Source organism: Protopterus annectens, chromosome 4.part1 (assembly GCF_019279795.1).
Source record: "Protopterus annectens isolate FY-2018-M chromosome 4.part1, PAN1.0, whole genome shotgun sequence".
NCBI classification, from domain to species: domain Eukaryota; kingdom Metazoa; phylum Chordata; order Ceratodontiformes; family Protopteridae; genus Protopterus; species Protopterus annectens.
The window spans coordinates 774,489,410-774,503,444 of NC_056734.1; the positions used below are offsets into that span (position 1 = coordinate 774,489,410).

A 14,035-nucleotide genomic window follows, 5' to 3' on the forward strand; every position below is an offset into this window, starting at 1 on the left:
TTTATCTAAACAGCTGTAGTACACACAAGATAACTGCCAATGAACTTAGTTATAGCTCATGATGCTATGCACCTCATTTGCATATATATGCACATCATCTGACTTAGTGTTGGAGTTAGAAACAGTACTTACTGATTAAGCACTACAGTTGTCTCTGCTACTGATTCGGCTACTAAGTCTATATTAGAATCCTGCTGAGCATGGAGCCATCTTTAAATTTCTAGTCTCCCACCAGAACACAAGTGCTCTTCAGCAATTACATTCTGCTTGCTGGCAAGCCATTAGACTTCAGGAATTTGTTTAAAGTGTTCAGATTTGTAAAGTAATACTTACTTTTTTCTCTTGTCTTGGTGGGCTCTGTCCCGCTCTGTTCACCCTCACTAATGCTCGGGCTCTCTCCGCTCCCCTGCCCCCTATTCCCTCCTGCCCCCACTACTTCTACATTTACACAGCCACACCCACAGCTCACCCTCACATCACCTCCGCCAATCACAGCTCCTCAAGTCATATTACATTATACCACACCAACTTGCTCCACACAAAATACTCCCAATCACTCTCATTCCCACTAGGCATTTTTTTTTACATCACCCACACTACTTCCCCATCCACATATAGTGCAACCCTATAATTCCTATTCAGACCCCCCACCTAGAACCAACTTAAACTTTATAACCATGACTATCACACAACTAAGTTTAGTCTGTCTTCTCATAATTCTTTACAACACTACAAGTTATCACTCTGCAATATCCCTAAACTTAGTAGCACAACACTATATTATGCACTCTCATATACAGACACCACACATTATAATAATATCTGCCCACAATTGTTCACGAACTACATAATGGACCAATTCAGAGCTAAACACATATGCTCTCATTCCTACTTCAAAAAAACACAATACTTTCTCACACTCCTCACCAAACTCCAACATCTGTATCACCATTTTAACACCAGGCTCACCATATGTGGGGATATCCAACCCATCCCAGTCCCAAATCCATCCTGTCCAACACAAACTGCTCCAACACAAATGTTAGAACATAACACCCCCACTTTCTTCATCCCTGGGCAAATCAACAACAGCAGCAAAACCAACCATCTTTTAATGCTAAATATTAATATTAGAAGTATCAAAAATAAAATACCTGAACTCCAGGCGACAATAGCTCACTACTCCCCAGACATACTTGCTTTAACAGAAACCTGTCTAAATAAAAACATAGCTAACTCAGAAGTTCTCCCTACCGGCTACAATATCATTAGACAAGGCAGACCACTTCATAAAGTGGGTGGAACTGCCTTACTGTACAAGTCCAACTTAACTGTCCATCAATTACCAAACTCCTACTCCTCCCCCAATAACTGGGACATACTTATCTCACAACTTCAACTTCACCCTAAAAAGGTCATCACCACAATTGTGATCTATATTCCACCTGATAATACACCTGCTACCCTTGAAGACTTCTTATCCTGGTGTTCTTCCACATACTCACAAGAAACCCTTATTCTGGGGGACTTCAACCTAGATTGGTTCATCTGTATATCAGAACCACCAAGTAATCTAATAAATCTCCATGGCTACCAGCAGCTAGTCCAAATTCCAACTAGATGTGATAAAAAATCTAAAAGGGAATCCATCCTTGACTGGATCCTAACTAACAGCCCCACATTGTACCCTCACACAGGCAGTCTCCCAGACACCTTAAGTGACCACAACATAATATACTTTATATGTAGCAGAACAAGCATATGCAAAACCACAAACTATATATCTACTAGAAACACAAAAAAATTATCTTTTGAGGTCCTCAACACTCTACTCTTTTACTGTGACTGGATCCCCCCCCCCTAAAAACCCTCCCACTTGACCAGGCTGTAGCATATTTCAACAAACATTTCTACAACACCTAGACACTGTCACTCCATTGTGCAAAATCAAGGTTAGAACCTCTACAAACCCCTGGCTCAGTAAAGAAACCAAACAAATCCTCAAGTCCAGAGACACTGCCTGGCTTTACTATCAAAAAAACAAAGAAACACAAAGCCTAAGTAAGTACCAAGAACTGTGCAACCGTGCAACAAAATGCATTAGGCTGGACAAAAAATCCTACTACACAACATTACAAACTAAATACCAACACAACCCCCAAAAATTTTGGAAAAATATAAACCAGCTACTAAAATCCACCCAAAAGGCTACCCCCAAACCAACCACCCCTGACACTAAAGTTACCATCGAAACACAATTCAACTCCCACTTTGTGAACTCAATTCTATCCTTAGTATCACAGGACAGTTCCTTCCTCACTATCCCCCCCAAGACAAATAACACTAACACAAGCTTTACCCTCAAAACAGTTTCCACCACTTCAATCAAAAGCATGCTCTCCAAACTAAAAACCTCATCAACAGCAGCCGACCTACTCCCCAGCTATTTCTTGAAACTCACAGCAGATGCTATTGCTATCCCAATCTCCATTCTCATAAACAGATCAATTGTTGAAAACTATGTGCCCAAACTCTGGAAAATATCCTATGTTACACCCATACATAAAGGCGGGACCTCCACTGAACCTAATAACTACAGGCCCATTGCTTTACTCTCCCTCCTGGCCATAATCCTAGACAAATGCATCCATACCCAGATGCTAAACTATCTCCTAGACAGCAACATCCTGTCACCTACTCAGCATGGTTTCAGACCTGCCCATAGTACCACTACAGCCCTCCTCTGCATCACAGATATAGTAAACAGTCTCAAAAATGAAGGCCTACAGGTGTCATCTCTTTTTTTGGATATGTCCAAAGCATTTGACACAGTCTCACACCAAATCCTGCTAAACAAACTAAACCAATATCACCTATCAAATTCCACTCTTACCTGGTTCCAAAGCTACTTAACTGACAGGTACCAAGTTGTGAAATGGGAACATTTTCTCTCTCCTCAGCTGCCCATAACTACAGGAGTCCCACAGGGTTCTAGCTTAGGACCACTACTATTCACAGTCTTCACAAATGACGTCCATACCTCCACACAGCATGCATCTATCATTCAGTATGCAGATGACACTACCTTAATCTGTGCTGCACAAAACATTCCCACCCTCCTGCAAACAACTCAACTAGCATTCTCTGTAGTTGAAAACTGCCCAACTTATCCTCAATCCAAAGAAAACTCAGCTTATGATTATAACCAGTTCTAACAAAAACACTGATAACAGTCAATTCACTATCTACTCTACAAATGCTACTCCAATCGCTCCAGTGGCACAGGCTAAGCTATTGGGAATAACCATAAACTCCCACCTAAAATTTTATAGTCATCTCAACTTAACTATTAAAAAAGTACATGCCAAACTGGGATCACTCTACCTTATATCAAACCATTTCTTACCAACAACACAAGATCAGCCATTGCTTGCTCCCAACTTCTATCCACCCTACTCTATGCATTTTCCATTCTGACTAATCTCAGCAAAACTGAACTAAGCAAAATGGAAGTCTGCTATAACAGAATTGCCCACTTTGCTGCAAATTGCTCATATATAACTCATCACTGTACTGCTTTGAGACAGCTCCACTGGCTTGAACTGCACAACCTCCTAACCTACAATCAGCTCTGCCTCTGTCATTCTATCTATTACCTCCCCAATAAGTGTCCTGCCCTCAAAAACCTAGTACAACATCACTCAGCCAAAAGGCCTCTTAGATCATCAAGCAAACTACTACTAGAAGTCACCAACAGCTACAATAGCTTTGGAGAAGTGCTATATAGTAGTTCAGTGGCTAAAAAATGGAACTCTGTCCCCACTAGCATTCAAAACACATCATCCAAAGCCTCCTTTAAAGACCTCATCAGGCAACATCTCAAGCAAAGTTGGCAGTGCCATGATTGCTCCCCAGGCTAGTGAAAGTGGATAAGGTATACACATACTAAATCTAGAGTACTTGATAACAGTTTTCAATCTTACTCACAAACACTGACTAATCTACAATGTATGTACTGTACCTGTGTACTATGTATGTATTCTACCTATGTTCCAAATTTCAGCTGTACACCACAAATCTATTAATTACCTTTATTTTTAAATTAATATTTTTTTATTTGTTCTCTCCACTGTAACTGTTGATGTGCCGCATACCACTGTAAAAACATGTCTTTTGTAATTTGTGTGTATACTGATCATGTCTAAATAATTAAATGTAGCTGTAATTTTTCTTTGTGGAGCTTTTCTCCCCGGGCCTCTGCTGAAAAATAAATAAAATAATCTGCTTGCTGGGCATACAGTAATGTATCATTTCATTTATGTAGACCTTCTGCTCAGCTTTTTCTGACTCATCTTTTCTACGAATGTCTTTTTGAGCAGTGATGCACAGTGTGAACCATATGAATTAATCTTGCTCAATTTGTTTGACTCTATACAGCAATTTAGATTTCACAGACTAAACAGATAAGTATGAATAACATATGAGAACATAAAGGCATCTAAATGATTTAAGGACACAATGCAGAGCAACATATACTGCTTATGGTGTAAAGCTAGTTACAGGAAAAAAGAGAGAGAAGCTGCTGCAGTAAAATATTGTGAAACTCCTGGCCTAACTTGCTATTGAGAAAAAGTATAGATAATGTATAATAAAAGAAGGCAGGTTTTTAAATGACAGTAGGCAAGAATATACCCTGATATACTAAGAGCTACTATTAAGGCTGTACATATATATAACAAGGTTATGCGTTGTTGCCTCACAGCAAGAGGTTCTCCCATTCGATTCTCAGCTAGTATGCAGGGAGTGCCTTCTGTGTGGAGTCTGCATGTCCTCCCCACGGGTCGAGTTGCATTCCGAAAGACATGCATGAATGGGCGTGCCTTTGTTGAAGGTTGTGCGTCGAGCTGGCAACTCAGCACCGAGACACTCTACTGCCAATCATTAGCGGACCGAAGTTCCGTTGTGGCGACCTCTAACCGGGAAAAGCCGAAAAACAACAACATATATAACAAGGTTATGCAAAGATATATATATATATATATATATATATATATATATATATATATATGTATATGTGTGTGTGTGTGTGTGTGTATGTATATGCATATCTATCTATATACACATATAAGCACATAGGATTAAAGGAGATTACTAGGCTATCGACCCAGAGGCCATTTCAAGCCTAGCCATTTTACCCCTTTGTAATACCATATAAATGTTAGTTAAATACCCAAGATTGCATTTAGTAATGACTGTCCATGTCCATGAGGGTTGTGGCCTCTATTCCGGGTAGGAATTTATGGTACCCCATCCACTCATCCAGGTTCCTTTTGAACAGTGTCATAGAGGTTTCTCTGTTTCTCATGAATAGGTAGCCTATTCCAAGGATGCAGCAGTCACTGGGAGATAAATCTGTCCCCTCCAGTATGTCCTACTTAAGTTGCAGGCCACATTTAGGTCCCTAGAATGGGTGGCCTTAGTCCGGTCTTATTTATGGATATGCAGCAAGTTCATTATTCAACTGATAACAGCCTGTGGATAGAGATGTGCATGCTTTAAAAATACAAGCAGTAGTGGTTACAAATGAACACCGATAACATCTTGATATTTATTAGTGAGAATCAAGAAAGAAACCGAAGAGAGAAATGCACACAGATTCAACAAAGAAATGTGATTTTGACAATACAAATCAACCCATGGAAAGTACAACAGCTGTGTTGTCTACTGTTTGTTTTAAGCAATATTTGCTAAAAAGAGGCTTAAGTAAAGCAATTCATTTATGTCTAATATGTAAAAGACCATCACTTCACAACAACACATCCCTAAACCAACTTATGTTGTAGTTTTAAAGAAATAATTACTTAAGCCTCCTAGTCACAGTATTGATAATCCTCATCAACTTAAGCAGCATTCCACACCTATCATTACACTTGCACCCTCTCCACTCAGGAAGAGTCAACCTTGTATATGAGCCTACATTCATTGGGTCTTTAGAGAATGTAGACATCCACAGTAAAGTTTTTGGTTATTTTGATTCTCAGTGGTGCCTCTCTCTCCACACTGGCTATCAACATGGCTAGTGTTTTCTCTCTCTCTCTCTCATTCACTCTCTGCCTCTCTCTTTCCTATGCTAGGATCCATGATTTGAAAAAGGGCCACAACAGTGTTAACCCAGACATAAACATGACCTTGTAGTTTCCACATAGATGAGTGACCTTAGACATTCCACTCACAGAAATATGCAGACAGACATGCTTGAACCCTCACTGAGTGTGTGTCCAAGGCAGAAGACATGACTTTTCAGCAGTATCTTACCATCTCTCAGAACAATGTCCAACTTCAGAGAGATAATCCGTAAAAGATAAAAATGTTCATAGGCTGGTGCTAGGCTATCCAGATATACAAGCCTAGCCATAACAATTGCCTGGATATTTCTACCCACAATATTTACTTCCCTGGACCCCTGTCTAGCAGGGTGACTGACGTGATCCCTAGGGTGAATTTCCTATCTCCCATCCAATCATCAAGGTTCCTTTTGGAGAGGGCCAAGGAGGCTCTCTGCTTGACATGTATGGGCAGCCTATTCCAGAGTATGGGGAGTCTCTGGGTCAGGAACCTATCCCTCCAGCATGTTTTGTTCATTGTGATGACAAGGTTTAGATCCCTGGAGCGTGTGGCTCTGAGGGATTGGAATTTCTTTAAGTGGAGCATGCCCAACAGCTCAGGGTTTGACATGGCCTTGTATGTTAAGCAGAAATCGCCTCTGAGTAGACGATATGCCACAGAGAATGTTTTGACATTGACATCTCTCTGATTCATGGGCATCATTCCAAGGGAATCTTGCATATGTCAACATTGGAGGCAGTAGCTGATAGGCTGGCCTGCTTTACTACAGAAAGCCTGCTCCTTTGTTTTTTGAGTTTCAGCATTTTGGCAACAATATTAGCTTCCCACATGATGTCTTTTTAGCAGACTCTGTCTTCTGTAGATACTCAAGAAGAAAATTCCAATGCAACTTATATTAACATATCACTGTTCAGTAAGAGGAGTATAAGGGCCCAGTCCTGAGGTCTTCCTCACCCTTGGCCATGTACATGTTTGGCTAGTTACTAAACTGTGTCCCTCTCTGAGTTTAGCACCTATCTTTCTTCAATAACCTGTGTGCTACATATGTACTTGTTTAGAATCTTATTATCTCAAACCACACCCAATATGATACTAGCCTAGAATTCCTGGAAGTCCTGGTGAAGTGCAACAAGACTATCAAATTATTGCTAATTATACTTCCCCATCAATGACCATTTTTAACCATTATATATACTTAAAAAGCAGTAGTCGATAGCTATTAAACCTATACCCGTTTATTACCTATTAACAAATAAGCACAACAGTTTCTAAAGTTTGTTATTGCTAATCTGCTGGACAGAAGTGTCTACTTCCTCATTAGAAAAACAAAGTTTCTTGACCTCATCCTTGCAGATATTATCTTAACCTGTAGCCACCATGCGTCACCTCCTTCCCAATTCAGACTGACCAAAAGCTGTTATCTTTTCCCTTACGTCAGATCCACTTTGTCTATGAGACAGCTCTGCAATTAATTTATTATTGGCTACTGACAAAAACTAGAAATTTAAAAGACGATGAGCCTGCATCTGTGTGAGTATATACAACATGTACAAACTGCTACTTTTACATACTTCAAAATCGGCTTCTGGACCATTAGCATAAAATGTTCCTTCAATAGAAATACTCAAAACCATTATTTCTCAAACATTTTTCATACCATATACTCAAACTAATTGCAAGCACCTAATTTTATGTACATTTTTTAGTTTCTTTTAATACAACCATTTTCTGCTAGGAAGAGTCGTGTATTTTTTCTTTTTTTTTTTTGCAATTTTTTACAATTTCCTGGTCATCAGATATCTCCTTCCAGTGCAAGCAGTTAAAAAAAATGATCCTCGTGATGTAAAAAAGCATCTCTTAGTTTGTCATCTAGACACTGGGAGAACTACATTCTGACATTTCATGGCAGTAAATTGCAATTAGCCAGATTTCTGAATCCATGCCAGCAGTCTAGCATTCTTTAATAAATGTTGAACTGTCTCAAAATTACTTAAATTATAACATAAATTGGTATGCACGACAAAGTAGTCTACAATGACTTATGCAGTGAGAAAAACCTGCAAAATATAGCAACATGGGCAAATAAGACCCAAAGTGAATGTATCTGTGAACTACATCAAAGATACACATTTCATTCTTATATTAGCTTCTTTAAAAACCATCTGCCACATTCACACTAATAAATAATATATATAGAGCTCTGTGATGACATTGTAATATTACAGGACAAAATGGGGTACAAACTATCCCTAGGATTAAGAAAGGCCTACCGCCAGTGGCAAATCCATACCACTCAACTTCGTAGCACAAGAATTCTTGACAAAGCTAAAAATAATGTGGGGACAAAGCCCAAAATTTGTGAGATTTTAAATACTGCTTTTATAAACTTAGAAAGTTGGTAGAATAGCATATTTTGGATAAGCATGCATTTTTCTGAAGGATATGATTTCTGAAACTCAAATGTCAGTTATTACTTAGGGACTTCAGTCCTTAATGACTTGCCAGAAAACCACAAATTTTACTGTCCTCAATGATTTGCCAGAAAAAACGAAATTTTATGTGAGGAACAGACCAAAGATAGGAGGCGGCTTCTTCTTTCGGCTTCTCCCGTTAAGGGTCGCCACAGCGGATCATCCGTTTCCATTTCTTCCTATCCTCTCATCTTGCTCTGTCACACCAACCACCTGCATGTCCTCTCTCACCACATCCATAAACCTTATCTTAGGCCTTCCTCTTTTCCTGTTACCTGGCAGCTTCATCCTTAGCATCTTTTTCCCAATATACTCTGCATCTCGCCTCAGCACATGTCCAAACCAACGTAATCTTGCCTCTCTGGCTTTGTCTCTAAACCTTCAAACCTGGGCGGATGCTCTAATATACTTGTTCCTAATCCTGTCCACCCTTGTCACACCCAGTGCAAATCTTAACATCTTTTAACTCTGCCACGTCCAGCTCTGACTCCTGCCTTTTTGTCAATGCCACTGTCTCCAACCCATATAACATAGCTGGTCTCACTACCCTCTTGTAGACCTTCCCTTTCACTCTTACTGGTACTCGTCTGTCACAAATCACTCCTAACACTCTTCTCCACCCATTCCATCCTGCCTGTACTCTCTTCTTCACCTCTCTTCCACACTCACCATTACTCTGAACTGTTGATCCCAAGCATTTAAACTTATCCACCTTCGCCACCTCTACTCCCTATCAAAGATATGAGGCAATAGTCTGACATTGTGTGAAACTGTTGACAGATGGTAGACATAGTTAAGTCTCAATTCATCTGTTTTCCTATTGGAAGTAGCCCTTTCTGATTCAAAGGCAGGTCCCTCAACAGTGATTCTATGTAGTTTGTAGAATTATCATAGTGGACTGTCTGCTGTGCCAAGCTACATGCTAATTTGGCATTCTGTGGGAGGGGGCTATGCTAATTACTCATGTGCTTTCCTCAGAAATGCCAGTAATAAGGCAGTGATAAACCCATGCAATTCAGATAATTGCTCAGCTGTGTAAGTTAACTTAGCTGAAAGTTCATATTCATCAATTACTTAAAATGGGTGAGATCACAGGTAAGTGCTGAGTGTGTGTGTGTGTGTGTGTGTGTCGAATGTGTGCATGTCTGGGAGAAGGAAAGTGCAGTTTAGCAATAGCGCTAACACTGCATGATTCAGACACACAGAACTAGCTGATAATGAGGTGTTTCCTCATTGCAGTTAACATGTCTCTGAACTGCATTTCCTGTGATTGCAGAAACTGCTACTGTTGGCTTCAGCAGTTTTTCTGTGAGGACAACACTATATACAATTAGTCATTTTCATTCTATACGACTCCTAGCAGAGTAAATATCTTACACAGTAAACCATCTAGGAAGCAATTTCTGAGTAACAATTTCAAAGTCAATTTTTCTTTTTGGCAGCACTCATTGTAAAACAGCAATAATACCAAACAGGGTGCGTGTTAGTGGGAAAACAACACACAATTCATAGGTATGAAGGAATCACATCCCAGGTGGTTCATTATTTCACAGCAATGCTTTCCCTGCTAGGTGTTGGTGCTTTAAGTAGTAGCACCATTTTTATAATGTAAAAGGCAGCCAGAGTACGAATATCATATACTTAGATGTTACATTAATCTTCCGTGGGTACCAGTGGTTTGGTTTTCATTCCTTAGCTTAGGTTCCTGTCAGTTGCATTTCCCTGTTTTCCTCAAGCGTGCATACTTTGCCATCACAGCCTGATTTCATTCCACCTTTTGAAACCATGCTTGCCGAACTGCCTAATCTAAGCTGTTTATATATATGTACTTATTTATTCTTGTGGCTACAGCTCATGCAGACTGGAAGTGGTCAGCAATGGATCAGTTAAGTTACCCAGCCAATAACTATTATTTTCTGAAAAATATAAATGCTAACAAATTAAAACAATATGCATATACACATGCTCGCTCGCACACACACACACACACACACACACACACACACACACACACACACACACACACACACACACACACACACAACTGCAGTTTTTTCTCTCTCGAGTCAAATAAAATCAGTGCTACCGATCCCAATAAATGTTCACAGCTCCATTTTTTGCATTCTGTTAAAACATTACTAATTCAGAAAGGTATGCTCTGCTCCTACCTTTTCTTTTTTGTGATGATCAGCACATCATTGAACAGGAATAAGTAGACCTGTGATTTGGTGGTGCGTTTAAATATTCCAGTTTCTTCAACAAATGCAGTTAGTTCTCCCCGCTTTATTAACCATCGTGATGAGGAAACCAGAGGAAATGGCTGCAACATTTAAAGGAGAAGTTCATCCAAATAAATGATTTCACAAAATGTATCATCAGGTACAACTATCCATGCATATGAACAATAAATCTAGGGATTCAAGTAATAAGCAGAAAAAAATATAACATTTTGTATTGTGTAATAAAAATGTATTAAAATATCAGACAAGTATAAAAAGGAGGCTTAAAAACAAGATGTGAGCACACCAACAAAGCTGAGAAAAAGCCAAAAAATGTCCTAAAACACTTCTTTATTACAAAAGGATGAGTGCTTTCGTGGGGTTACCGCTTCATCAAATCCATATAAAAAGCAACTCACCTTTGTTTTTAAGCCTTGATTTTTGTTGTCGGTGAGTCACCTTTGGCAGGAGTGTGTACTGTTTATTTTATTTTGTTTTAAATATAAAAAGGACACACAAAAAGAGAAGAAAGCAAAGATGCACAAGGATGTATTCTTTTTCACTTGACTTCTTTCTCTGGGTAAGAAGTTACTTGGATCTTTCACTATGCAGTCAAAAGAAATACTCTTCTCATGTTCAAAAAGCTTCACAAGAGTATGGATTACTGGTGCAGCTATTAGAGTTATCTAATAAATGAACCTCAGGCTGAAGCTTAACTTTAATGTTTATACCACTTTTACAAACTGATTAAAAAGCAGACAATAGTAAATTACAGCTGTATACATACATTAACCATAACAGTAGATGTTAAGAGCGGATTTGCTGTTGACAAAATATTCATGACATATCGAAATTACTTGATGTTGATGTCCTTCTGATTAGCCAAACCCCAGAGTTCTACAACCTGGCACAAAGCAGGCTCTTCCCTGATGCAGGGAAATTAGGAAGAGCTTAGAAGGATGCAGACATGTTAACTGAAGATCCAAGGTAAAATGATCAAAAGAAGCATGTTAATAGACTGACATTCTATTAAAGTGGTCACTTGCAAGATCAGAGACACTGGAATTTTGCAGGGGTCCTGATTACTTCTGTAGCACCAGAGGGAAATTCTCTTCCATTTAGATAAGTAGAATTTCCTACTGGTAGGCTTCCTAGTCTTCTTACGTATGTTAAGCATGTTCTCAGTATATTAGTACCTGAAGAACAAGAGAGTCAAATTAAAGATATGAGCTGCTAGGTCTTCATGTTAGGGTTTATGAGGACTTCCTTGTTTTAAGATCGTCAGTCTACCTATTGGAGCAGCATGTGATTTTTTTCTCCTGGAAATTTCCATGAGGAGGGAGAGCCAGGGCTGCCTAGGCCAAAATGGTTCTAACAAAACTTCCTTCTCCCCTTGTATTTTCATACTTTCAGGGTCACCCTGGTTAGTAGAGTAATTGAAGGAGATGCATACAGGAAAGGATCTGTCCATTTGAAACAGAAGATACTGACTTTTAAAATGTCATTGTATGGTGATCTTGAGCACATGTTCTTGGTCTGTGTGAAGGAAGGAGATACTGGAACTTTGTAAATAATCATGTCATTGGTGAACATCGAAATGATTTTTACAAGATGCTTTTGTTACAAATGTATGTCGTGTATATCACATTTCTTGCACAGATGCATATGTTGAAAAGGGTATTTGCAGAGTGCTGTTTGAAATGTAGCCACAGTGTGTTCTACTGGAAGAGAACAGAAATGTACATACAATACTGTAACTACTTAAATGTATATATTTTAACAGTGAAAAATGGAATATAGGAGGTTAACTTCAGAAAAATACCTGAAATTAAATTACTTTATGGCTATGCCATAAAAGATGGTATCTTCCAGTTTTCAATACAGCAAGACACACAATGTTTTTACTAGGAAACTTTCTGTATTGCCTTTAGGGTGAAGTAATTATCAGTCTTGAAAGCATGAAGGAATGCAATTGTTTTATGATTTCCAGCATCTGCCAGAGATCTGAGGAGAAGCCCTTGTCTGCATATTTTTACAGATATATGCTAAATAATGCCAGCTTCATCAGTAACTATTTAGCCTGGAAAATAGCAGACAGATGATAAGAAATTATGTCATTCTGCAAGTTATCCCGCAATAATATTTGAGATATTAATTTGAGAAGTCTCAGAGTATTCTGTCTTGGATCTGACACCAACTAGAAGATCCATTCATCACATCTGCCTTGCTCTATTAGTAAGTTCTTAGATTATAATAATTCTCTTAGATTCAGTCAGGAGTATAGCAAAGCTTTGTTTAGATATTTTTCTTTATTTATTTGAGACTGTCCTGCAATGTTGTTTTAAATATTTCCTGTGGTTTTGAGCTCTCGTGTCACTGTGAATATATATACTTAGTATTGTTTTCTTCTTTTATTATTTATTATTAAATATATTTAAACCTTTCCTTGTGGCTGATCTGTGCAGAGATATTTAAGTCTTGAGAGTACTTGCATATTTATTTGGTGACACTGTGTGGGCCACTCTTAATAGCCTCACTCTTGGTTAAACTACCACTTGTATTAATATTACACAGTAAGACAGGACATCCTAAGGGGCTTAAAGTAGCTAAGGAGTTGACTGGTGGCAGTGGCAACTACCTTATAGCTTTGGCAGAAGGGGGCATACCTAGTAATGCTGTGTCAGCCTTTCCCAAGTGTGTGTGTGTGTGTGTATGTGTATAAATCAAACCTTGGAGTGTGTGTGTCAGTTACTTGGGCAGGGACATGAAGCACTGGTTAGACAAAGAGGGTGATGGACGTCTTAGCTGGTCACTCAGCTGAGATCTTAACTCTACAGCTCTGCCAGTGGGGAGTCTTATTGGGGACCTGGAGAAAGAGGGAACGACCAGTCCTGGACTGACTGTGGAATCTGTGTGCTCTTAAGAGTAATTGCACTTTAGGCAGAGAGCTGTATCTGAAAATATTGTGTGTGCACTTGTCACCCTCTCAGTGAATGTCCCCCACTGGTACCAGTGGTGAGGATTGAGACTTATTGATTATTGGTCCAGAGGAGGCTTGTCACAGTCTGTTGTTCAAATAGCTCTACTTCGGGGACACCACACTTGTGTACCAGCTAAAGAAAATATCTCTGTGTAGCATACCCTTGGTGTTGTGCCACTAAATTCAGATTAGGTGGGATGCAGAGCCACTTTAGTGTCATCTGGGACTGCATTTTTTTT

At 39.2% G+C, this 14,035-nt stretch overlaps 1 protein-coding gene across 1 annotated transcript in view; it reads right to left on the minus strand.

The window, feature by feature from the left end:
* ARHGEF26 (Rho guanine nucleotide exchange factor 26) overlaps positions 1–14,035 on the minus strand; it is a 1,375,009-nt gene that overhangs the window by 398,120 nt on the left and 962,854 nt on the right. The window contains exon 11 of the mRNA XM_044070517.1: positions 10,766–10,917. Within this exon, the coding sequence (XP_043926452.1) occupies positions 10,766–10,917 (152 nt within the window). The remainder of the gene's footprint in view (positions 1–10,765; positions 10,918–14,035) is intronic.